This window comes from Ranitomeya variabilis, chromosome 2 (assembly GCF_051348905.1).
Source record: "Ranitomeya variabilis isolate aRanVar5 chromosome 2, aRanVar5.hap1, whole genome shotgun sequence".
Lineage (NCBI taxonomy): Eukaryota > Metazoa > Chordata > Amphibia > Anura > Dendrobatidae > Ranitomeya > Ranitomeya variabilis.
Window position 1 is genome coordinate 32,147,365 of NC_135233.1, and position 27,292 is coordinate 32,174,656.

The 27,292-nt window shown below is 46.6% G+C and overlaps 2 protein-coding genes across 3 annotated transcripts in view; both read left to right on the forward strand.

Annotated features, from left to right (window-relative positions):
• Positions 1-438: 438 nt before the first annotated feature.
• On the forward strand, positions 439-16,770 carry BPNT1 (3'(2'), 5'-bisphosphate nucleotidase 1). Its single transcript, XM_077282245.1, has 9 exons — positions 439-554; positions 6,143-6,270; positions 7,041-7,145; positions 7,395-7,502; positions 7,796-7,844; positions 8,773-8,864; positions 9,620-9,817; positions 10,762-10,867; positions 16,156-16,770. Exons 1-9 carry the CDS (start codon positions 494-496, stop codon positions 16,308-16,310), a joined length of 1,002 nt encoding a protein of 333 aa, XP_077138360.1. The 5' UTR covers positions 439-493; the 3' UTR covers positions 16,311-16,770.
• Positions 16,771-23,506: 6,736 nt separating this feature from the next.
• EPRS1 (glutamyl-prolyl-tRNA synthetase 1) overlaps positions 23,507-27,292 on the forward strand; it is an 85,051-nt gene continuing 81,265 nt past the window's right edge. Inside the window, exon 1 of one of the 2 annotated variants that reach the window (XM_077282246.1) lies at positions 23,507-23,664. In XM_077282246.1, the coding sequence (XP_077138361.1) occupies positions 23,619-23,664 (46 nt within the window). In that variant the 5' untranslated portion in view covers positions 23,507-23,618. The remainder of the gene's footprint in view (positions 23,665-27,292) is intronic. The other variant, XM_077282247.1, reaches the window with a different exon arrangement.

Here is a 27,292-nt window from a genome sequence, read left to right on the forward strand (position 1 = left end):
TCATGGATGGAAAAAATAAAATATAAAAAAAAAGATTGTGGCTCTCGGAAGAAGAGGAGGAAAAAAAAAGGGTGAAAATGTAAAATTGTCCTGATCCTGAAAGGGTTAATTCTGCAATGATTTATCATCTATGGGCCGCAGTCACACGGTCAGTATTCGGTCAGTATTCGGTCAGTATCCAGGAGAGGAACAATCAGAGGAAAAGTATAATAGAAACTCGTCACCACTTCTGCATTTATCACCCACTCCTGGTTCTGGCTCCAAATACTGAGGTGAAATACTGACCGTATACTGAGGTAAAATACTGAGGTAAAATACTGACCGTATACTGAGGTAAAATACTGAGGTAAAATACTGACCAAATACTGCTAGTGTGACCTATGAATATACCGCTGTGTGGGATACAGCGCGGATGAGTGTGAGTCAGCAGATCTGGTATCTCTAGGACCCAGGAGCGGCTCTGCTGACATAGGAAGTATATAGAGGTGGTGCGATGTTCTGCAGAGCTCTGCACTCACTGACAGTCACTGTGCTCTGCAGCGGCCGCCGTGCAGGTGAGTGGCGTCTTACAGGGGGTACACGATGTCAGCGGGTTATAATGTTACGGGGTCTGGGCAGAATACAGACAGATACACAACATGGAGGAGATAAGGTATGAGGGCACGTCTCAGTGCAGGGTTATCAGGTTCCCCGGTGTAGAACATCTATAGCGCTCACTGATACCAGCGCGGTCCTGTAATTGGAGCCCCCGGGGTAACAAGTCCGTCCATGACATTTCTTCCTCCATCTCCTGTGAGTGATATTATTGAGAAATGGAAGGAAGCGCAGCAACTTGGCCACAAAGTGCAGATCCCGTAATGTTACACAGCAGGGGGCTGAGGAGCAGAGGGCAGAAAAGTCACCAACGCTTTGCTGACCCCATAACTGCACAGTCCAGACCTCCATTGTATCAGCACAGACGCTGCACCCTCACCCCAGGAGATTCATGGCCGAGCAGCTGCATGCAGCCGTACATCACCAAGCACAATGCCGAGTGTAGGATGGAGTGGTGTAAAGCCGCCACCACTGGACTTTGGAGGAGACGTGTTCTGTGCAGTGACGGATCGCACTTGGAGGAGTCTGGGTTTGGTGATTCCAGAAAGACGTTACCCCTTTACTGCACTGTGCCCCCTGTACAGATGGTGGAGGAGGATAATGCTATGGGGGATGTTATCAGGGGTCGTCCTCGGACCTTCATCTCCAGTGATGTGCTGAAGATTAGGATTTCCCAAGACATTGCGGACAGTAGTATCTTCAGCTTTGTAGGGACAGTTTGGGGTTCGCCCTTTTCTGTGCCCAGTGCACAAGCGCCATACAGACATGGGGGAAACATGAGCCGCACAGAGCCCGGACCCCAATAGAAATTATGATCCCGCCCCCCTCCCCCAACATCAGGGTCGGACCTCACAAATGATCTTCTGCATGAAGGGGCAAAAATTCCCACAGACTCCTCCAAAATCTTGTAGAAATCCTTCCCAGCACAGCGGGGGCCGTTCTATCTGCGGAGGGGCGACTCCATATTGATGTCCATGGATGTAGGATGGGAGGTGAGAAAAGCTCTGGGAGGTGAATGTGGAGGGGGGCACATACTTTTTTTTTTTTTTCCATAGAGTATGAAAAGTAAAGGGTGGTTGCAGCTTTAAAAATGTTCAATAACAAAAAGTGAGTTCCAGCAGGAGCTGGATAATGGGGTCTGCCGTTCTCCCTAATGCCCCTCTGGAGATTTCTGGAGCTCGGGGTCTCGGGCACAGACATCAGTGGGTGCTGCGCCGTGCCTGTGTGATATGTGCTGCAGGTACATTGCCGGTGGTCTCGGATCAGACATATTGGTCCATCATTAGTGGGGTAGTGGTGGTCCGCTTGGCGTGTGCACTACAGCTCCTATAGGCGGTAGATAGCGAGGGTCACCATTGTGCGCTACGTCTTCATTTACACAGCACTTTGGGACCTCCGCTCTCTCAATTGGTGGGGTGTCAGTGCTCGGACCCCCAACTGATCTTCTTGTGGATAGGTGATAAAATTTTATTCCTAGACATTTATGAAACATCTGCAGGAATGGGTCCAACTTCTGAGATCCCCACGTTTTTACAAAATGGATGCGCCTGACCCCAATCTTACCTGATGCGGCCACTGTACCCAAGTCTGAGACAAGTGTAGAGGTCACACAGGTGGGGCTCCCTTATTTTACTTGGGTCCCTATTCTGGGGTCTGCCCTGACCCTGTAGATCCAGAAATGTTTATGATGGGAACGCGTCTCTAAGGCCTCGTTCAGACGCGCATCATTCACTGGTTTATTAAACTTTATGGGGCTGTTCACATGTGGCAAAGTGAGCAGCGCATGGAAATGTCTGTCTAATTCATGATGAGCCATGGAGTTTCTTACTCCAGTCCTTGACCGGAGTAAGCCTTTTGACAAGGTGCACACCACTTGTGAGGTGTCCATTATTCATTACGTGGCCCTTAATTAGACACCTGTTACTTCCATTGTATTGTATCCTCCTGGCATGTACAACACCAGTCTTAATTAATCCGTTTGTGTGTCAGCAAGAAAAAAATCTGAGACCTGTCCATTTTTCATCCAAGTCATGAGTCAAAATCGCCTATGTGAGTTCTGTGGGTCCAAGAAAATCGCGGACAGCGCACCGGTGGTATCCATGGGGTCTATAAAAATAAACCTCCTGCGTCCCGCACGGACTGTTCTATAGTCTTCCCCAGCATTTGAGGGACACATCCCATTTCTTAAGACCTTTCCTTGTTCTCGGAGCTTCTGTTGCACAATGACTCAGGTTCTCTTATAAATGGGAGTAAAGGTGACGGCAAACAATGAAGATTACAATCCGGGGGTCAATAACCCACAGGTCGCTGTAGTTTAGGGCTGGGTTCACACTGGGTGAGTTGGCGAGATCGTATTATGGGGATCAAAGGAAGAATTGGAGCTTGGGCTGGAAATGTTCCCGATGTTTCTTATTTCCCTATAAAAAAAAAAAAAAAAAAAACTCCATGCCAATGTTGGAACTATTGAAATCTCCATTTTAGGTGTCCCCCACACAAAACAGAAAAGTTCTTCTGATTAGCCACCATGGAAGAGCGTTGGTCCATAGCTTTCCCTTATGACTCACTACCAGTGCCAGGCAATGACTCCCTATTACCAGTATCCCATAAACCACTTATACCATCTATTCACAGGATAGGGTCTCCTCACTGACCCCCGCCACTGTTCTCATGAACATAGGGCTCAAATTCCCTTGTGTGAATGAAGCTTTAGTGAGCATGTGCGACCACTGCCCCATTCACTGTCTATATAATGTTAGAGTTGGAAGGGACCTCCTGGGTCATCTGCTCAAAGCAGGATTCACTAAACCATCCCAGACAGATGTCTGTCCAACCTCTGTTTGAAGACTTCCATTGAAGGAGAACTCGCCACCTCTCGTGGAAGCCTGTTCCACTCATTGATCACCCTCACTGTCAAAAAGTTTTTTCTAATATCTAATCTGTGTCTCCTCCCATTCAGTTTCATCCCATTCCTTCTAGTCTTTCCTTGTGCAAATAAGAATAAAGATGATCCTTCTACAATGTGACAGCCCTTGAGACATTTGTAGACCGCTATTAAGTCTCCTCTCAGTCTTCTTTTTTTTTTTTTCAAGCTAAAGTTTCCCAGATCCTGTAACCGTTCCTCATAGGACATGGTTTGCAGACCGGTCACCATTGTGGTCGCTCTTCTCTGAACTTGCTCCAATTTGTTGATGTCTCTTTTAAAATGTGGTGCCCAAAACTGGACCCAGTATTCCAGATGAGGTCTGACCAAAGAGGAGTGGAGAGCAATAATGACTTCACGTGATCTAGACTGTATGCTTCTGTTAATACATCCCAGAATTGCATTTGCCTTTCTTGCTGCTGCATCACACTGTTGACTCATGTGCAGTCTGTGATCTATTAGTATTCCTAAGTCTTTTTCACATGTGCTGTTGCTTAGCCCTATTCCTCCCATTCTGTATATGCTATTTTTCATTTTTATTGCCCAGATGTAGGACTTTGCATTTTTCCCTGTTAAAAAAACATTGTTAGTTGCTGCCCACTGCTCCAGTTTATTTATATCTTTTAGAATCCTCTCTTCTCTAGTATCAGCTATCCCTCCTAGCTTTGTGTCATCAGCAAATTTAATCAGTGTACCCTCAATTCCTTCATGTAAATCATTGATAAAGATGTTGAACAGTACAGGACCCAGGACATAACCCTGTGGTACCCCACTTGAGACATTCTTCCAACTGGATGTGCAGCCAATTACGACCATTCTTTGGGTCCGATCACTAAGCCAGTTATAAATCCACCTAACAGTTGCCTTATCCATTCCATACTAAGTCATTTTTTTTTTTCAATAAGGATGGTGTGATATACTTTGTCAAATGCTTTGCTGAAGTCAAGATATACTATATCTACAGCATTTCCCTGATCCACCCAGTCAGTGATTCTGTCATAGAAGGAAATTAAGTTAGTTTGACATGACCTATTGGTTACAAACCCATGCTGACTCTGGTTAATCACTTCATTCTTATCCAGGTACTTAAATGTTGTTTAATAATTTGTTCAAAGATCTTTCCTGGTATAGACGTCAGACTCACCAGCCTATAGTTCCCTGGGTCCACCTTCTTCCCCTTTTTTTAAGATAGGAACAACATTTGCTCTTCTCCAGTCTTCTGGGACTTCTGTTCTCCTTGAATTTTCAAAGATTATGGAGAGTGGTTCAAAAATTTCTTCTGCTATCTCCTTCAATACTCTGGGGTGTAATTCATCAGGGCCTGGAGACTTGAATTCATTTATGTTAGCTAAGTGTTTCCTCACTGTCTTTCTGTTTATAGATATCCTGGATTCTTCTATTCCTTAAATAGGACAGTGAAGATCAGTTGATGTTACATTTCCTTTCTGAGAGAAAACAGATGAAAAATAGGAATTTAAAAGTTCGGCCTTATCAACATCCTTCCTTACAATTTCATCATTTTTCAGCCTGTAAATGTAGGAACGGTGGTCGCACATGCTCACTAGAGCTTCATTCACACAAAGGAATTTGAGCCCCCTGTTCTTGGAAACGGTGGGGGTCACATCAGTCAGACCCTCAATGGTCATACATTTATCATCTTTCTTGTGATAAGAAGTTGTTTATGGAACGACCCCTTTAATTTGTTTGTGTCTTCGCCATTATTAAACTTCTGACGTTTCCTTGCATGTTAGGCCATGTTCACACTTTGCGGTTTTTACCGCGGAACCGCTGCGATTTTGATGCTGCGGGTCCGCAGCAGTTTCCATAGCATTTCCATTCACATGTAAACCCTATGGAAACTGCAAACCGCTGTGCACATGCTGCGGGAAAAACCGCGCAGAAACGCAGCATGTCACTTCTTTGTGCAGAATCGCTGCGATTCTGCACCCATAGGAATGCATTGTTCCGCTTACTTCCCGCATGGGGCTGTGCCCACGTTGCGGGAAGTAAGCGGTTAATGTGCGGGTGGTACCCGGGGTGGAGGAGAGGAGACTCTCCTCCAGGCCCTGGGAACCATATTTGGGGTAAAAAAAAGAATAAAAATAAAAAATCATGTTATACTCACCTCTCAGCGCTGCACGCGGCCGGCTGGTCAGAGTTGCTGTGCGAACAGGACCTGGGGTGACGTCGCGGTCACATGACCGTGATGACGCCCGGGTCACATTACTGTGACGTCACGAAGGTCCTTCTCGGCACAGCATCTTTGGAACCGGAGCGCTGCATGCAGCGCCGAGGAGATCCGGACATCGGAGGGTGAGTATAACCAATTTTTATTATTTTTAACATTACTATTGATGCTGCATATGCAGCATCAATAGTATAGGAGTAATCCCGCAGCGGAAACCGCGGAACAAACCGCGATAAATCTGCAGGGATAACCGCAGCCGTTTTGCCCTCCAGATTTATCAATTCCGCTGCGGGAGAACCCGCAGAGGGACGCCGCAAAGTGTGAACGTGGCCTTAGGGGGCTTTCTTGCTTCTGACATGGCCTGTAGATACTGTAGAAATATTTGATTTTATTACTATTATGGTCCTTATTAATATCTTTCTTTACCTATCCTCGGCCAGCATTCACAATGTCTTCAGCACCATTATTGTTAGCGAGGTTGGTGGCCGCGGCGCACTCTGTGGCCGAAAAAGCCGGAATAATTGTCAGAAATGTCATGAGTGGCGGAGATCTCGGCATAGTTGAAAAGGTAAATGTAAAAACTCATAGAGTATGATTATTTCCCTGTAATCATAAATGGATGTACTGACGGAATAATGTGGAAGAATAGTGAGTGCAGCTCTGGGGTGTAATACAGGATGTAACTCTAGATCAGTAATGTATGTATACAGTGACTGCACCAGCAGAATAGTGAGTGCAGCTCTGCCATGCCAATGGCATGCTGCCATTTCTTCTCCTGTGAACCATGTTTTTGGATCTTGGATTTTATCTTCAATAAATTTTGATATTTTTGGAAGCTGGATTTTCTCCTCTATTTGTTCCACTGCCTTACGTGAAGACTGCACGTTATCCGGGCTTCCCCACAACAAATGCCTAGTAGGTGAGCTGGTTTTGTCACATTTTTTTTTTATTTCTTCAGTAATGTAATGTATGTGCACAGTGACTGCACCAGCAGAATAGTGAGTGCAGCTCTGCAGTATAATACAGGATGTAACTCAGGATCAGTAATGTAATGTATGTATACAGTGACCGCACCAGCAGAATAGTGAGTGCAGCTCTGGAGTATAATACAGGATGTAACTCAGGATCAGTAATGTAATGTATGTACACAGTGACTGCACCAGCAGAATAGTGAGTGCAGCTCTGCAGTATAATACAGGATGTAACTCGGGATCAGTAATGTATGTATACAGTGACCGCACCAGCAGAATAGTGAGTGCAGCTCTGGAGTATAATACAGGATGTAACTCAGGATCAGTAATGTATGTACTTAAATGTACTCTATTCTCTGTGTTACAGACTGGTGCTAATGACCTGCAGACAGCGGCTGATCGGTTGGTACAGCAAAGTATCTGCGCCTCTTTGGCAAGAAAGTTTCCCCTGCTCACCATCATTGGAGAGGAGGTGAGGACCCCCGCTGATTGTTATTACTCTGCGATCACACACACATCAGGCTGATTCCCTCTAGATTTCAATACTCCATTCAGAAAAGCCAACGCTTCACTATGAAGTTGGTAACATTGATAGATGAAACGATAAATCCTGATGTCAGACTTGTGTAGAATGTCGAGATCAACAGGGAGACTGAACAGATATCCTCTATGTATCTTTATACTGTAGCTGTGTTCTCATTGCTTTCATCTCGCTGCCCAGGATCTGCCCTCTGAAGAAATATCCGAGGAACTGATCGAAACCGGACAATCAGAAGAAATACTCAAAGTGACTTTTCCATCACAGTACTGCAGCATCAAAGAAGAAGAGGTGAGCTCTAATGATTGCCTATAGTTCTATATGTGCTAGTTATTTGTGGGGAAGCTTGGAGCCAGACAATATGTCATCCGCTACATCTCCCACATGTTCCTAGCTTTCCTAGTCATTTGGCTAATCTATATTAATTGTAAGGCAGTGACGTTTCCACCAGTGGATTCTCCAATTTTTGTACCTCCCGGCTGTTGCAATTCTGTTCATGCCGTATCATGAAACTTCCTTACACTACGTGAATGTATCTTATGAATTTTTTTGCTAATATCCATTTTTTGTTTTTTTCCCCCCAGTTGGTGGTCTGGGTGGACCCTCTGGATGGTACTAAGGAATATACGGAAGGTTGGTGTCCTCCTCACTGCTCTCTATAATAACTTTAGATTTCTTCAAGATGTATAACGATGGTAAATAAAACATTGTGCGGCAATTTTGATCCATTTACTGTTAATAGTACAGAAATGTATGGATGTTGATACAGTTGAAGGCAGTGATGGAGGTGCGAAGCCATCCACTCCCTCCGCCGTCATTCCCCCTCCGCCGTCCATTCCCCCTCCGTCATCATTCTCAGCGCATCGGGTGTGATGACGTCACTTCTTCATGCCTGTGTTTGAAAAGATGAGAACGGCTTTGGTCTCGATTCATGGAAGCGATTACTCCAAAATTCTACTGTAAATCACTTCTGATAAGGTGCAACAATGTTTCACCAACGTTTTGTGCCTTTTGCCATTTTTGTGTCAGTTTCGCCCGTCCTCCGCCAAAATGGATGGGACTGCGGTGTTCCCTCCCCTTCCAGTTCATGACTAGCTGGGGCATTTCTTAAACCAGATATCTTATTATGGTCCATGACTGGAGTAGGATTTTGCTGCGAGGCGTGTGGAGACCCACGCCACTCATCCAGACCCTCCAGATACACTAAGAGGAGTGCACCTCTTAATGAATCATGAGCGTCCGATTCCAATACGCCCCTCATCGACATCGCTGAGAATATTGCCTCTAGATAAATCAGGGCCAGAGCCTTGTTAGTTGCGGAATGAGCTAACTGAGAATCCGTCAGTGAGCTCGGCGTGATGGAGAGTTTGTCACACTTTTATCTGTCTTTCTCTAAGCTCCTCTTGGCTGATTTATAACTTGCTGTGCTGAGAAATAAAACAGCCCAGGAAAAGCCGAATGGTGTAAGATTTTGATCTAAACCCTCTAGCAAAAAATGATTATTTTTAACCACAAATACATTCATATATGGACAATGAACTGATGACTGTTCTGTCTGCAGGGCTCCTGGATCATGTAACTGTTCTGATTGGCATTGCCTACGAAGGAAAAGCCATAGCGGGAGTGATAAACCAGCCGTATTATAACTACCAGGTAACGTGGCTGTTTATTTTTCTGCTTGGGTGGTCCGATATCCAGGCCATAGGATTACAGGGACCCCTACTTACGAGTGTAACCAGCTGGTTTGGTGGTGTTGGGTTCTCAGATGTAAGGACTTGTCAGCGGAGAGCAGGTCCGATCCTTCATCATCCCATGCTTTGGAGGCAGTGGCCCCGTTACCTCTCAGGCCCCCTGTGCAGCAGAACAGGTTGCACCAATGGTGTGTCTGACCTTGTCCCCGTATACGTGCACAGTGGATGTCATGAAGGGATTAATCGTGACCATAAAAAAAAGGTTTGGCCACTTAATAGATCATAAATAAAAAAAGATCAATATTTTCCATTGATATGCTGATAAATAGAAAATCGATATAAAGTGGAGATTTATGACATTTTCTAACATAGCATTGCGCCACCTGGTGTTCAAAGCGTATAGCACGTCCACCTAATAAGCAGAGTGTGGTGGTCGCACATGCTCAGTTCACTGTCGAGCAGCCAATGGAGACAGCAGGCAGGCGGAGAGCTATTTCTATTGGCTGCTCAGCCGTGATGGGAGGATCACTATGCCGCTGCTCGCACATGCTCCCCCTCCGAGCCTCATAGCCACCTTTTCCAAGGCCACAATAGTACAATATCACCATTCGTCCTCACCTGTCTACGATGAGCGCTGCCATCTCTGCGTCTTTAACCCTTTATATCAGAGGATCGTATACTAATGGATTTAGTTTCCGTCTTGCTGTATAATTGCAGGCGGGTGACGGCGCTGTCCTGGGGAGGACTCTTTGGGGCGTCCTGGGCGTCGGAGCGTTTGGTTTTGAGCTGAAGGAGGTGCCCGAAGGTCAACACATCGTCACCACCACCAGATCGCACAGCAGCAAGCTGGTGAACGACTGCATCACCGCCATCAACCCCGATAAAGTGGTGCGCGTGGGAGGTGCCGGGAACAAGGTGACACGCGCAGGTTTCATTCCTTTTCTATGTGTTGGGGACCCCTCTCTATAAGCCACTAGGCTATTCTTCTGTTTCGCATCCTCAGTTTGTGACCTAACCTGAGAGCTTAATTCTAAGAAGTAGGAATTGTCCAAATGGGAAATTGCCTTTTTAAAGGGGGTTTTTCATCCTTTTTTTTTTTTTTTGGGACAATCATGGAGTACAGATTCATAAATGCTCCATTTTCACCTTTCGGTCCTCCGTCTGTCTTCTAGCAATGTCCCGTCCAGTTTCTTAAGAGTCCAGCTAAGACAGAGAACTGCATGTGACTGCTGCAGCCAATGACTGACTGCAGCGGTCACATGTCTGTATGATCAGAATACCTACATAGAACTTTATGAGCACCAACTGTCATCTCCTATATCAGTAATGTGAAAATCTGAACTCACTGAAGACCCATTCTACCTGATAATTGAGAATGAAAGTTCAGTCCGGGGGAGAGAAAAGCGCACTTGTCTGATAAGAAATATTTATTTTATTTTCATGTGTACTATTAATCTATGAAAAAAAATGACTGTTACTTTTAAAGGGGCTGTCCATCCCTTTTTTTTTTTTTTTTTAAGCAATGTCTGCAAAATGCCAGCCTTGGCTGTCTTGTAATACTACACGTATCACTGGCCGATAAGCTTATTTACAGAAATTATAATTAATTATTAAATTCTTATTATCTTCATGTCACAATCCTTTTACGTGAATTTATCTCACTTTCATCTCTACAGCCAATTTATTATGTCTGTGTCCAGTAAAGCTGTTGCTGACATTAGATATCTCACGAAGTATACTTTTCAAGGAAAATATCAAATCCTGCCAGAGTTGTAATAGAAGTCAATGGTGTCACCCAGCTTTCCCTGACAAGGACAGGAGGCTGTATCCGCTTACAGGGCGCGTCATTTCTCTTTCAGATCATTCAGCTGATTGAAGGTCAGGCTTCCGCCTATGTGTTCGCCAGTCCTGGGTGCAAAAAGTGGGACACGTGCGCCCCCGAGGCGATTCTGCATGCAGTGGGAGGTAAGAAGCAGTGACCCTCACCTGGTGTAGGACCTTTTTATCATCTTCTTTACCTCTTCCCATGCACTGTATATTTACTTCTTTTAGGCTACGTTCACATTTGCGTTGTGCGCCGCAGCGTCGGCGACGCAACGCACAACGCAAACAAAACCGCAACAAAACGCACGCTAAAACGCTGCGTTTTGCGACGCATGCGTCCTTTTTGGCCGAAAGTTGGACGCAAAAAAAATGCAACTTGTTGCGTTCTCTGCGCCCAACGCTTGCGGCCATGCGTCGCAAAACGCAGCACAACGCATGTCCATGCGCCCCCATGTTAAATATAGGGGCGCATGACGCATGCGGCGACGCTGCGGCGCCGAACGCTAATGTGAACGTAGACTTAAAGGAATTTTTTCTTATCAGAAAATGACCGGTTGTTAAAATCAAATTTTAGATTTACATTTTTTTATACTTTTTGGTTTTTAGATTTTTTTTTTTAATACCTTTTTTCTTGAGGGTGTTCAGAGACTTAAAACTAATATCAAACATGTTGAAGAAAAAAATAGTTTGTTTTTTTTTACAAATAAAGAAATTTAAGTGTGTGTGTTTAAAGCCAGTGAAAAAAATATTTAATACTTCACCAATTTTGTAAGTAAATCTATTTCTAATGGTGCTATTGGCATGAAATAATCTCCAGATGTTGTTAACAACCCAATCCACACAGGCAAAGAAGTCCTCCCATAGATGTCCATAAATTATGTGTAATGATAAATGACTCAGAGTAAAAAGTTTTGAACGCATGAAGAAATGGAGGTGTAAAAAGCCATGAAGTTATGACGCGAGCTGAAATCTATCAGTAATTAGAAGGCAATCCTGCCACTTGGTGAAAAATATTAGCTGCTTCAGCTGATGGTCTATAAAAAGATGTCTCATTACCAAGGTGTCACACAAACCTCTCATGATGGGTAAAACCAGGGAGCTGTCTCAAGACCTTCACAACCTTATTGTTGCAAAACATACTGATGACATTGGCTACAGAAGAATTTCTAAACTACTGAAGGTTCCAGTGAGCACTGTTGGGGCCATAATCCGGATTCCAGAAGTGGAAAGAATGTCATTTCACCATAAGCTTGCCACGACCAGGTAGATTGCAGGCAGAGGAGTGGAAAGAATTAGTAGAGTTGTCTAAGAACCGAGGATCACCTGTGGAGAGCTGTTGTGAATTCTGCTCTTGGGCTCCCTCCGGTGGTTGTTGGTGGTAGTGCAGTTGTCTTGGGGTTGTAATCCAGGCAGGTGTTTCTGCTTATTGCAGTTCTATTAGGTATTTAGGTGTGCAGGATCCATTACTCCTGGCCAGTTGTCCATTGTTCTTGGAGGGATTGCATCTCTCTCTGGATCTTCATGCCCTGCTGCCAATTCAGCTAAGATAAGTGTCTGGTTTTTTGTCTCTGTGCACACATGCAGTGTGCTTTGCAATTCAGTGCAATTCATTGTGTTTTTGTCCAGCTTAGACTTTGTTTGGATTTTTCAGTCATGCTGGATTCTCAGGAGATGCAGATATACTTTCTATGTCTTTAGTTAGATGTAGAATATTTGTATAATCTGCTGTGAATATTTTTAGGATTTTAATACTGACCACTTAGAATTCTGTCCTATCCTTTTCTATTTAGCTAGAAGTGCCTCTTCTGCTAAATCCTGTATTATCTGCCTGTGTTTGTCTTTCCTCTTATATTCACAGTCAATATTTGTGGGGGGCTGCCTATCCTTTGGGGTTCTGCTCTGAGGCAAGATAGAATTCCCATTTCCATCTCTAGGGGTATTTAGTCCTCCGGCTGTGTCGAGGTGTCTAGGACGTGTTAGGTACATCCCACGGCTACTTCTAGTTGCGGTGTTAGTTTAGGTTTGCGGTCTGTACAGGTACCACTTACTCCTGAGAAAGTCTCTCATGTGGCTTCAAGGTCACCGGATCATAACAGAGAGCTACAGGAAGACCTGGAATTGTAAAGGTGGAGAAGATGGTATGACAGCCCTCTGTAGACCCCTGTTTTAATGTGTGCAAACTTTATCGTATTAAATATTTGTATCCCCCTGGAGGCTGCAGGGGTGACAGTTTTAACTGTAGGGCTGGTCCATAGTTGGGGAGAAGTATTAAGGACCAAAGTGTCAGTTAGTTCCTGACAAGATGTCTTTCTTGGCCGCACTTTCAGCATTTCCCCCTCTCATTTCTACTACCAGGAGTTCCTGCTTGGCCTGGTGTACATTTGAGATGTTGGTGCCCAAGTTGCCCTTCTTCTCTGGCTAACAGCGTGCATGTACAAGCTTGATTCATACGTCCGTCGCAAAGATTAACCTGCCCAATTCCAGCCTTCCTGAAGCATCCCCAGATCAACACCTGGTCATCTAATGGTTAGATGGAGACCTGGAGAGGTGTACAAGCCAGTGTCTTGCACCCACTGTGAAATTTGGTGGAGGATCGGTGATGTGGGGATGCTTCAACGTTGGAATTGGGCAGGTTGTTCTTTGCGATGGAGGTATGAATCAAGCCGCATACAAGGTTATCCTGGAAAAACAGTTGATTCCTTCTGCTCAGACAATGTTCCCCGACTCTGAGGACTGGTTTCTCCAGCAGGACGATGCCCCATGCCACACAGCTAGGTCAATCAAGGTGTGGATGAAGGACCACCACATCATATCCCTGTCATGGGCAGCCCAATCTCCAGACTTGAACCCCATTGAAAACCTATGGAATGTAATCAAGAGGATGATGGATAGTCACAAGCCATCAAACAAAGAAGAACTGCTTACATTATTGTACCAGGAGTGGCATAAGGTCACCCTGAAGCAGCGTGAAAGACTGGTGGGAAGCATGCCAAGACGCATGAAAGCTGTGATTAAAAATCATGGTTATTCCACAAAATATTGATTTCTGAACTCTTCCTGACTTAAAACATTAGTATTGTTGTTTCTAAATGATTATGAACTTGTTTGTTTTTTTTGCATTTTTTGAGGTCTCCAAGCAATGCATTTTTTTGTTATTTTGACCATTTCTCATTTTCAGAAAATAAATACAAAATTTATTGCTTGGAACTTCATAGACATATTGTCAGTAGTTTATAGAATAAAAGAATAATTAACATTTTACTCAAATATACCTATAAAGAGAAAAATCAGACAAACTGAACATCTTGCAGTGGTCTCTTAATTTTTTGATTATATATATATATATATATATATATATATATATATATATATATATATATATATATTTATATAATCTCTATCGTATATACTCGAGTATAAGGCTAGGTTCCCATTGCGTTAATGGGATAGCGCTAACGGACAGCGTTGCACGGCGAAATTAACGCCGTGCACCGCGTCCGTTAGCGCTCCCATTGCCGGCAATGTTAGAGCGCATTGCTAGCGCGTGTCATTTTCGGCACGCGCTAGCGATGTGCCGGTCTTTTGCAGCGTCCGTGGCGCGCCAGAGGTCCGTTCCCCGCTCTCGCAGATCGGGGATCTGCGAGAGCGGGGACGTTAACGCGACCCCTGAACGCGGCCCCGAAAAAGACATTGTGTTAGCGCAATCCACTAGCGCTCGCGCTAAACGGATTGCACTAACGCAATCTGAACCTAGCCTAAGCCGAGATTTTCAGCCCAAATTTTTGGGCTGAAAGTGCCCCTCTCGGCTTATACTCGAGTCATGATCGGCGGTGGGGTCGGCGGGTGAGGGGGAGAGAGGACTGTCGCATACTCACCTAGTCCTGGCGCTCCCCCTGCCCGTCCCACGGTCTTCGGTGCCGCAGCTCGTCCCCTGTTCAGCGGTCACGTAGGACCGCTCATTAAAGTTATGAGTATGGACTCCACTCCCATAGGGGTGGAGCCGCATATTCATTCCTCTAATCAGCGGTAACGGTGACCGCTGACAGAGGAAGAGGCTGCAGCACCCGGAGACCAGCTGTCCGGGATAAGGAGCCAGGGACGCCGGGAGCAGGTAAGTATGTCATAGTTACCTGTCTGCATTACACACGCCGGGCGCCGCTCCGTCTTCCCGTCCTCTTGCTCTGACTGTTCAGGTCAGAGGGCGCAATGACGCACTAATCTGCGCGCCGCCCTCTGCCTGAACAGTCAGTGCGGAGAGACGCCGAGACGGGACGCTGAGGAGCTGCGGGCAGCAAGAGAGGTATGTATTTATTTATTTTTTTATTGCAGCAGCAGCAGCAGCATTGTATATAGCACAGATTTATGTGGAGCATCTATGGGGCCATAATGAACGGTGCAGAGCATTATATATGGGGCACAGCATTATATGGAGCATCTATGGGGCCATAATGAACGGTGCAGAGCATTATATATGGCACAGCTTTATATGGAGCATCTATGGGGCCATAATGAACGGTGCAGAGCATTATATATGGCACAGCTTTATGTGGATCATCTATGGGGCCATAATGAACGGTATGGAGCATCTATTTTTAATTTTGAAATTCACCGGTAGCTGCTGCATTTTCCACCCTAGGCTTATACTCGAGTCAATAAGTTTTCCCAGTTTTTTGTGGCAAAATTAGGGGGGTCGGCTTATACTAGAGTATATACTGTGTGTGTATGTGTGTGTATATGTATATGTATATATATTTAGTTTGTGTTTTTGTTCTCTAATTTCTTCAGGCAGAATTGAATTTGTGACAAATTCTTCAAAACACAGCTGAAGACCTCTAATATATTTTTTTTGTCTTTCACCTTTTGTGCAGCTATGTAAAGGATCCTGAGACGGTTTACCCTTTTAAGTGTCACACATCTGTCTTCAACTGAGCAAAAAAAAAAATATATATTTTAAATTATTTTGTATGTTACTAGTAAACGGGAATATAATTGAGCAAAAAAAAAAATTGCATTATTTTGAAAAGACCTAAATAATAAATTGAGCTAAAAAATAGGTAATAAAATGATGCACATAATGGCATTAAAAACAAATCCCAAAACAAAGCAAAAAAAAAAAATGAAACCTAGTAAAGACGTAAAAGTAGCTTGATAAAAGATGCAAAAAAATAATGAAATCATTATTAATTAAATTATTTTTACTCCAAAAAAAAGTGCTAAAGCAAATATCAATGGTCACTTTTTTTGTTTAATGCTCAAGATCTCTGTTTGCTGTCAGTGAATGTTTACATGTAGAGGCTGAACATTTTTTTTTTTATATATTTTTATTTTGGAAATTACCTCTTTATTGCCACCGATGGGTTGGTTCTGTAAAGGCTCTGTCCTCTGACGATTGGGCTTACTCACCTATATCATACCCTTGTCTTTTCTAGGTAAACTCACTGATATCAGCGGCAACGCCTATGAATACCACAAGGACGTGAAACACATGAACTCAGCCGGGGTTCTGGCAACTCTGCGCAATTACAACTACTACTCCTCCCGGGTACCGGAATCTGTAAAACAAGCGCTGGTGCCAAAAATGTGAAGCGCGTTGTGTCCTCGCTAGACGTAGAGGCATCACTGCTGATCAGGTCAAAGGATATATCCTAGGATACTAGGCTTCACCTGTGGCTTTCCACTTGTAAAACTACAACTCCCAGCATGCCCTGACAGTTTGGGCACCAGAGATCTAGGTAGACAGTATTCTGCAAGTTGCAGCTGTTCATTTTATTGATAAACTACATCTCCCAACATGCAATGGGAGACGTCGGCTGTCTGCAGATGCTGGGAGTTGTAGTTGCACACCTGTTAAAAAGCCTCAGGTCGCTGAAGAACGCTCCCAGGTACAGTCAAAGACTCTGATGCCAAGAACCAATCACTTAATAATTGTTTTTACCCAAACCCATCACAGAGATCCGGGATTACACTTTTGTACACCGTTTTTATGTGGACTTTTTGTTTTTTCCTCAAGGGACCAATCAATAAAAATTAAATTTGTTACTTAACTTCTTCTGTGGTTTACAGATTTGTATTAAATGTAACAGACTGGATGATAACAGAGAGTAACAGCACAGACAGGTTAGGTCTGACTGTGATATATAATGGGCGTTTGCTTCTTGCATGTGGCTGTGATTGCACCTGAACCCTGGTGGCCTAAGAGCCCAAATGCCATGATGACTGACAGTAGGAACAGCGCCACAGCTAACCATGGGGTGTCATTGTCATCCTGTATGGCACCAGGAGTGCCCCTTTTTAAGTGGGTCCCCCCCTTTTGAAGGCTACATTTCACAGTTGACATCTACTCCACTCCCTGCTTCTGTGCTAGTCCTTGTGTATATCTACTCTAGCTGATGTCCCATTGGGTTGTTTGACATCTTGAACCAACCCGCCCACCCCCGTTATGGTTTCCTAAATTTCCTAAGATGCCTTCGGCTATGGACATGGGGCAGAGGCTCATTTTAGAAGCAATAGCCATATCAGTTAGCAACCATTCATAGATCATGGACATAGAGCTGCTGTACGATGATGTATATTGTGAAGTCTCAGTGTATCCTTACGTGATGAAGCTTCAGTCTCTCCTCTGCCTCCTGCTGGTGATGGGTTTCTCCCAATCATGTGTGCGATTCCACATCTCATAGAATTATACAGTAGATTCTGCAGTCACCAAGATTCAGGGGAGGATTGTACTTACAGCTAGTCATTGTTATCAACTCATCGAGCTGAAAAGATATGCTCAACTGCATGGTAGACATGAAGAGTAACAAGGAGAACAGACCTGCGTGAGAAGGGATTTGATAAGTAATTATGCCATCCTATAGTTCACAGTAACTTCCTATCAAGGCACAACATGTACTCCACTAGAGATCACGACACATGTATCCGTAATATTGCCAGTAGCTCTGAATTTTCAGAAATAATCAGAGCAACTTTGAGCATGTCCATGTCTGAGGAGAGGAATAATGATAAAAAAAAAATAAAAAAATGAATCCTAGAATATTAGAGTTGGCAGGGACCTCCAGGGTCGTCGCATTCCAACCCCCTGCTCAATGCAGGATTCACTAAACTATCTCGGACAGATGTCCGTCTAGCATCTGTATGAAGACTTCCATTGAAAGAGAACTCACCACCTCTCGTGGTAGCCTGTTCCACTCATTTATCACAGTCACTGTCAAAAAGACTTTTCTAATATCTAATCTGTATCTTCTCACTTTCAGTTTCATTCCATTGCTTCTCGTGTTTCCATGTGCAAATGAGACTAAGGATGATCCTTCTACACTGTGACAGCCCTTCAGATATTGGTAGACATCTATTAAGTCTCAAAATTTATGTAAAAAGTGGCGCCAAGTATCATACGGAAGTATCCTGCAGCGAAACCAACAATTCCCCACAAAGTTGAATTGTAAAAAATAAAATTACAGATAATAAATACACATAGAAAACGTGTATATGTTCGCGCTGGAAAAGTAACCGTAGAAAAGAGGAAAAAAGGTGTGGGGACTGATATTAGTTTAAAATATAGGAGAAAGTGTTAAATTATTCCAGACACAGAGCTGTTTCCAGCGTGAAGGAAAAATGCTATACGCTCACCCGTTTTGTGTGGATGGTAAAGAGCGCCTGGTAATCCCAGCAGGTGATGATGGATGTCCGTCCGGAAGATCCTTTCGTAGAGGTAAATCCGGTAGGACGAAGTCCGTTGATGCAGAGAAAGTAGTGGCTACCCCGGCCGGTAGCAGCCACTGTTCACCTAATGGCAGGAGGAAGCGGGGTCCAGCTGTGCCGGCGCCGCGTGTGAGTCGAGCGGTGCGAACGGCTAGGTTGCAGGACCTGCGTGACGTAGCTCTCACGTGACCGCCGCTGCTACCCGGTGACGTATGTACAGAGTGCGGTAAGGACCACTATCCTACGCGTTTCGGAGACGCCTGTCTCCTTCTTCAGGGATGGTCCTTTACCCCACTAACAGTCTATTTATACCGCCTCCCATGATCGGTTCCTTACTGGAACCCAAACAATTCAGCTCCAGCATTAAGACCTCTCGGTGCAATAGTGTCCAGTAGGAATATCCACTTAGTCTCAGCTCTGGACATCGCTTAAATAAAGTTGCCACCTCTCCAGTGTTTCTGTACCACCGCAATACCTGTGACTTCCATATCTTTAACTAATCCCCCATGGTGGTCAACAAAGTGTTTCGAAAGTGGGTGGCCCATAAATTTATTTTTAATATTTCGGATATGTTCATTAATCCTAATTTTCATTGAGCGTTTTGTTCGACCTACATACCTTTTCCCGCAGGGGCATCTGATCGTGTATATCACCCCTGTAGTGGAGCATGTAATAAAGTCTTTGATTGTAAATTTTTGATTACCCTTTTCAATGTCCATTTGTTTGTGCATTCTAGTTTGCTTGCACATATTGCATCTATTACATGGAAAAAACCCTTTCAATATCCTATGGAAAAAGGTAGATGGTTTATAGGCCGGTTTATCCTGGACAGTAGGTGCAATACTATTGCCCAGATTGCAGGATTTTTTATATACGAATCGTGGATGGCTGGCTATTCTATCCCCCCAAATTTTATCATTCTTGAGTGTGTGCCAGTGTCTGTTGACTATTTTACGAAGAATGTTAGTACTGGCGTTGTATTGTACAATGATGGGGTTGGAATCTTCTGTATCTTTAAGTTTCAAATTATTGTTAATAAGTTCTTCTCTAGACTTTTTGAGAGCAGTTATTTTAGAACATTCCAACATTTTTTCATCATATCCTTTCTCCACAAATTTTTTGGTTAAAAGTTGGGCCTCCATATTAAAATCCTATTAAGTCTCCTCTTAGTCTTATCTTTTGCAAGCTAAACATTCACAAATCATCTAACCGTTCCTCATTCGACATAGTTTGCAGTCCGATCACCATCCTGGTAGCTCTTCTCTGACCTTGCTCCAGTTTTTCAATGTCTTTTTTAAAATCTGGTGCCCAGAACTGGACACAGTATTCCAGATGAGGAGTATAGGAGGATAATTACTTCGCGTGATCTATACTCTATGCTTCTCTTAATACATCCAAGAATTGTGTTTTTGTCTTTTTTTGCTGCTGCATCACTGTTGATTCATGTGCGGTCTGTGATCTATTAGTATACCCAAGTCTTTTTCACATGTGCTGTTGCTTAGCCCTATTCCTCCCATTCTGTGTATGCTTTTTTCATTTTTCTTTCCTGGACGTAGAACTTTGCATTTCTCCCTGTTAAAAAACATTCTATTACTTGCAGCCCACAGTTCATTTGTTTAGATCTTTTTGAATCCTCTCTTCTCTAGTATTAGCAATCCCTCCTAGCTTTGTGTCATCAGCAAACATAATCAGTTTACCCTCAATTCCTTCATCTAAATCATTAATAAAAAATGTTGAACAATACAGGGCCCAGGACAGAGCCTTGTGGTACCCCACTAGAAGCACTCTTCCAGCTGGATGTGCAGCCATTTATGACCACTCTTTGGGTCCGATCACTGAGCCAGTTATGAATCCACCTAACCGTATTCTTGTCCATTCCATACTTGGACATTTTTTTTCAATAAGAATCGTAGGAAGATAAGAATTTGCTGGACCTGTTAGTTTTGCCTGAGAGAGATTCCCAACAAATGTCTTGATGGATGAAATCTCCTATGATCACGACTTCATATATTTTTGAGAACTTGGTCATCTGATGAAGAGTTCATCCATATCTTCAGCTTGCACAGGCGGCCTGTAGTAAACCTCTACAATGGTGTCCTCTCCTTGTATTCTTACCCAAACAGAACTCCGAGTCTCTGAAGCTTCAATCTAGGGATATATACGCTTTTCTAACATACAATACGACTCCTCCTCCCCGTTTTATTAAGTCTTTTTCTTGCAAACAAGTTGTATCCTTCTAGCCTTGTATTCCAATCATGGGTTACCATTACAGGTGGTAAAAAATGCAGGAGTAGGAGTCTAGCTAAAACCAGAAGAGTAGCAGAAATCAGGCAAAATATCAAAAGCAGTCAACCCTTTCCACTGATGACTCTCGAGGGGGCGCAAGGTCTTTTTTTATTTATTTATTTTATTTTTATTTCTTCTCCAGTAGTTCAGTAATGCACAACATTACCAAGGACAGCGCTCTCTCCTCTATACAAACTTCAAAAACGTCTTCTAGTTATTTGGACTCCTTGTTATCCAAAATCTGCCTTGTGTTATTACTGCTACTCCTAAACATTACATTTCCATCCCCTCACCCAAAAAACAATGCCAGATTATAGAGGCATCTTGTGTGGAGCAGGCGCAGTTCCTTAGCTCATCTCATACTTAAAAAAAAAAAGAAAAAAAAAAGTTAGTTTTGAACGACACCATTCAAAAAACATCCAATTCGTGAAGAAAAAACGCAATTGTGCCATTGTCTTGTTTTTTTTGTTTTTTTTTTACATTTTTATGGCATTTATTGTGTAGTGAAAATTACACAGTAGTATGACTCTCTAGGTCAGTGCAACTTTGGCTGCACCAAACTTGTGTTTAATAGAACAGAAAAAAATAATTATATATATTTAAAATAAAAATATTTATTGAAATGATGTTTCAAAAGTCTTTTATGGGAGGCACAATGTGTAAAATAGATAAAAATAAAGTAAAAACAAAGCCGCTGTCAACCCAAATCACTGCCATGGGCCCCACGCCAGGAAAATAAAATAAAAAAATCTGTCGATATATAAAAGTATTTGCTACAGAATGGAGAACAACTTTTTAAATGTATTTTAGCAATTCTTTGTAGTTAAAATTATTTTATTTTTCAATCAGTATTGTCCAATATGACTAATAATAATAAAAAAAATATGGCAGAGATGTAAACGTGAAACCGCGCATCACGAACTAAAAACAAAAGCAAAAATGATTTGGATATCTGAACAAGAAAAAACTGTTTAGCTCTGTAAACTGCATGTACAAAAATCCCCCAGAAAATGTGACTGGATCTGGTAAGCTTCTTTTTCAAAGCCCCCCTTATTGTTCTTGCCCATTACGATACCTCTTTCATGGTCCCACATAGAGTATGAAGCCCCCCAAAATGCCTCTCGCACAAACACAAGCCCCCAACCACATTATGAGGCCCTCACATCACATAAGGCCCCATAGCCCCCCAATACATTAAAAGGCCCCACCGCTGCCCTTATATTTAGAGGGCACCCAGACCCCCACAACACAAGTTTTTGCAGTCACCTTTAAGAAGTGACTGATAAAACTTAAAAAAAAAAAAAAAAAAGTAGCCTCATTCCCCGGCCTGTGCAGCGGTCATTCCCCGGCCTGTGCAGCGGTCATTCCCCGGCCTGTGCAGCGGTCATTCCCCGGTCTGTGCAGCGGTCATTCCCCGGCCTGTGCAGCGGTCATTCCCCGGCCTGTGCAGCGGTCATTCCCCGGCCTGTGCAGCTGTCATTCCCCGGCCTGTGCAGCTGTCATTCCCCGGCCTGTGCAGCTGTCATTCCCCGGCCTGTGCAGCTGTCATTCCCCGGCCTGTGCAGCTGTCATTCCCCGGCCTGTGCAGCTGTCATTCCCCGGCCTGTGCAGCTGTCATTCCCCGGCCTGTGCAGCGGTCATTCCCCGGCCTGTGCAGCGGTCATTCCCCGGCCTGTGCAGCGGTCATTCCCCGGCCTGTGCAGCAGTCATTCCCCGGCCTGTGCAGCGGTCATTCCCCGGCCTGTGCAGCGGTCATTCCCCGGCCTGTGTTGAGTCTCCGCGCAGCAGGCGCAATCTGGTGATGTCACTGCGCCTGCTGCGCTGAGAATCGGACGCACCGGCTCCCTGTTCCACCATTGTATCCATGGTAACGGCATCTTGAGGATGTAGATACCATTGCAGTTGAGGTCCCGGGTGGCGGTGCTATTAGCGGTGCGCCCCGTTGCCTCAGCCCCTGTGACATTGCGTCCTTAGAGACCGTATTATGTTGTCATGTGGCCTTCTGTCGCTATGGAGGCTACATCACTGGGGTCTCGGTAACATGCTAGGATGACAGTGGGGGGACAGTAGTTTAAAAAAATAATTTCTTGTAAGGTTTTTCCATTTTTTTTATCTTAAAAAAAAAATCTGTCACTGTTGCCCGTAGCAACCAATCAGCGAGCAGCTTTCGTTTTGTGAGAAAACGTAAAAATGTAAATTCCCCTCCCCCAATTTTTCCCCATCCAACAAATTAAAAAAAGAAAAGAAAATTTGGTATTGCCGTGCCCGTAAAACTTCGATCTATGAAAATATTATTTTTTTAACTCATAAGATAAACGTTAAAAAAAGAAAAATGTTAAGGAGTCTTTGTCATCCTCACCCCTACCCAAAATACGATAAAAAGTGATAAAAATGTCATTTGTGACACAAAATGGGACCAATAATAGCTAAAGCTCGCTATGCTAAAATAATAAGAGACCCACAGAGTGTCAACAGTGGAAAAATAGAAAAATTACAGTTTTAACATTATTTTTTTCCCATTACAAAGTTGTGAGTGCGGCTGCATGAAAGTTCAAATATAGTGTGAAATAGTGGGAAAGAAAATACAGAGGTCTAGGACCTTAAAAACCAATGAAAATGCAGCTTTCATTTTCAAAAGGGACTTTGAAAAATAGAAGCTGAAATCTGATTGGTTGCGCTTAGTTGCAGGCTGCGCATCATCCAGCTATGTGCGTTATCCCGAATCAAAGATGGCGGCTGATAGTGTTGCCCACAGGAAACATGGCGGCGCCGGAAGTGTGGCGCTGCTGTGGGCCGGCTGGGGGCTGCGCTGAGCATGTGAGCGGCGGAAGCGCCTTGTCTCTTTCTCATTCAGTCGGCAGCTGCGTGGCAGCTCCTGGGCTCAAGATCAGGAGTGGGGAAGAAAAGCATGGCGCTCAGCCTGACCGTGTGCAGCGGCCCGAGCCCTCCGCTGGGTGAGGACAGCAGTCACCTCCCGGTCTTGTATCACCATTATTCTACTCTATGCCGTATGGAACTACAAGTCCCAGCGTGCGCTGTCATTGTCTCTTTGACATTTCATGCTGTGACTTGTAGTTCGACGTCAGTGGGCGGGGCGTATTGTGACAGCCAGTCTCCACAGCCGTCACCTGTCATAGTATGGAGTGCTGGGACTTGTGGTCCTGCTCCCTGGTAGCAGGCTGTCTCCTCACTTCGTGAGATTGATGGGACTTGTAGTTCCTTTGCTAGGAGAGATGCATGGTTGGTGGGGAACTACAAATCCCATCATGCTTCCATCATTCTTTGACACAATGTAGTCTGCCACTATACACCTCTACAGCTGATGTGGAACAACAAGTCCCAGCATCTTCTGAAGCCTGGTGCGGAGTGCACGTCTGTGGTCGTCCCCGGGGTCCGGTCCCTTATGCGCATGTCTGTGATCGTCCCCGGGGTCCGGTCCCTTCCGCTCATGTCTGTGGTCGTCCACGGGGTCCGGTCCCTTCCGCACATGTCTGTGGTCGTCCACGGGGTCCGGTCCCTTCCGCTCATGTCTGTGGTCGTCCCTGGGGTCCGGTCCCTTATGCGCATGTCTGTGATCGTTCCCGGGGTCCGGTCCCTTCCGCTCATGTCTGTGGTCGTCCGCGGGGTCCCGTCCCTTCCGCTCATGTCTGTGGTCGTCCACGGGGTCCGGTCCCTTCCGCTCATGTCTGTGGTCGTCCGCGGGGTCCGGTCCCTTCCGTACATGTCTGTGGTCGTCCCTGGGGTCCGGTCCCTTCCACGCATGTCTGTGGTCGTCCCTGGGGTCCGGTCCCTTCCACGCATGTCTGTGGTCGTCCCCGGGGTCCGGTCCCTTCCGCTCATGTCTGTGGTCGTCCCCGGGGTCCGGTCCCTTATGCGCATGTCTGTGATCGTTCCCGGGGTCCGGTCCCTTCCGCTCATGTCTGTGGTCGTCCCCGGGGTCCGGTCCCTTCCGCTCATGTCTGTGGTCGTCCCCGGGGTCCGGTCCCTTCCGCTCATGTCTGTGGTCGTCCCCGGGGTCCGGTCCCTTCCGCTCATGTCTGTGGTCGTCCCCGGGGTCCGGTCCCTTCCGCTCATGTCTGTGGTCGTCCCCGGGGTCCGGTCCCTTCCGCTCATGTCTGTGGTCGTCCCCGGGGTCCGGTCCCTTCCGCTCATGTCTGTGGTCGTCCCCGGGGTCCGGTCCCTTCCGCTCATGTCTGTGGTCGTCCCCGGGGTCCGGTCCCTTCCGCTCATGTCTGTGGTCGTCCGCGGGGTCCCGTCCCTTCCGCTCATGTCTGTGGTCGTCCGCGGGGTCCGGTCCCTTCCGCACATGTCTGTGGTCGTCCCCGGGGTCCGGTCCCTTCCGCACATGTCTGTGGTCGTCCGCGGGGTCCGGTCCCTTCCGCTCATGTCTGTGGTCGTCCCCGGGGTCCGGTCCCTTCCGCTCATGTCTGTGGTCGTCCCCGGGGTCTGGTCCCTTCCGCACATGTCTGTGGTCGTCCGCGGGGTCCCGTCCCTTCCGCTCATGTCTGTGGTCGTCTCCGGGGTCCGGTCCCTTCCACGCATGTCTGTGGTCGTCCCCGGGGTCCGGTCCCTTCCGCACATGTCTGTGGTCCTCCCCGGTCCCTTCCGCTCATGTCTGTGGTCGTCTCCGGGGTCCGGTCCCTTCCGCTCATGTCTGTGGTCGTCCGCGGGGTCCCGTCCCTTCCGCTCATGTCTGTGGTCGTCTCCGGCGTCCGGTCCCTTCCACGCATGTCTGTGGTCGTCCCCGGGGTCCGGTCCCTTCCGCACATGTCTGTGGTCCTCCCCGGTCCCTTCCGCTCATGTCTGTGGTCGTCCGCGGGGTCCCGTCCCTTCCGCTCATGTCTGTGGTCGTCCCCGGGGTCCGGTCCCTTCCGCTCATGTCTGTGGTCGTCTCCGGGGTCCGGTCCCTTCCGCTCATGTCTGTGGTCGTCCGCGGGGTCCCGTCCCTTCCGCTCATGTCTGTGGTCGTCTCCGGGGTCCGGTCCCTTCCGCTCATGTCTGTGGTCGTCCCCGGGGTCCGGTCCCTTCCGCACATGTCTGTGGTCCTCCCCGGTCCCTTCCGCACATGTCTGTGGTCCTCCCCGGTCCCTTCCGCTCATGTCTGTGGTCGTCTCCAGGGTCCGGTCCCTTCCGCTCATGTCTGTGGTCGTCCGCGGGGTCCCGTCCCTTCCGCTCATGTCTGTGGTCGTCTCCGGGGTCCGGTCCCTTCCACGCATGTCTGTGGTCGTCCCCTGGGTCCGGTCCCTTCCGCGCATGTCTGTGGTCGTCCCCGGGGTCCGGTCCCTTCCGCACATGTCTGTGGTCCTCCCCGGTCCCTTCCGCTCATGTCTGTGGTCGTCTCCGGGGTCCGGTCCCTTCCGCTCATGTCTGTGGTCGTCCGCGGGGTCCCGTCCCTTCCGCTCATGTCTGTGGTCGTCTCCGGGGTCCGGTCCCTTCCACGCATGTCTGTGGTCGTCCCCGGGGTCCGGTCCCTTCCGCACATGTCTGTGGTCCTCCCCGGTCCCTTCCGCTCATGTCTGTGGTCGTCCGCGGGGTCCCGTCCCTTCCGCTCATGTCTGTGGTCGTCCCCGGGGTCCGGTCCCTTCCGCTCATGTCTGTGGTCGTCTCTGGGGTCCGGTCCCTTCCGCTCATGTCTGTGGTCGTCCGCGGGGTCCCGTCCCTTCCGCTCATGTCTGTGGTCGTCTCCGGGGTCCGGTCCCTTCCGCTCATGTCTGTGGTTGTCCCCGGGGTCCGGTCCCTTCCGCACATGTCTGTGGTCCTCCCCGGTCCCTTCCGCTCATGTCTGTGGTCGTCTCCGGGGTCCGGTCCCTTCCGCTCATGTCTGTGGTCGTCTCCGGGGTCCGGTCCCTTCCGCTCATGTCTGTGGTCGTCTCCGGGGTCCGGTCCCTTCCGCTCATGTCTGTGGTCGTCCCCGGGGTCTGGTCCCTTCCGCACATGTCTGTGGTCCTCCCCGGTCCCTTCCGCTCATGTCTGTGGTCGTCCCTGGGGTCCGGTCCCTTCCACGCATGTCTGTGGTCGTCCCCGGGGTCCGGTCCCTTCCGCACATGTCTGTGGTCCTCCCCGGTCCCTTCCGCTCATGTCTGTGGTCGTCCCTGGGGTCCGGTCCCTTCCACGCATGTCTGTGGTCGTCCCCGGGGTCCGGTCCCTTCCGCACATGTCTGTGGTCCTCCCCGGTCCCTTCCGCTCATGTCTGTGGTCGTCTCCGGTCCCTTCCGCTCATGTCTGTGGTCGTCCGCGGGGTCCCGTCCCTTCCGCTCATGTCTGTGGTCGTCTCCGGGGTCCGGTCCCTTCCGCTCATGTCTGTGGTCGTCTCCGGGGTCCGGTCCCTTCCGCTCATGTCTGTGGTCGTCCTTGGGGTCTTGTTCAGATCCATAGGGTGTAGCAACTGTGATTTGTTACTATTCTCCATAATCATGCTGCTTATGTGCTATAAAATTACATGGCGGGGTAACGGGTGATATTATATGGCGGTTCAACATTTGGTTGCCCAAAGTATGTTGCATCATGCGGTGTCCTCTCTTCTCCTGACGTCCCATTATCGTCTTCGCACTGTGGGTGTTGTGTTTTCCACACACATCATAA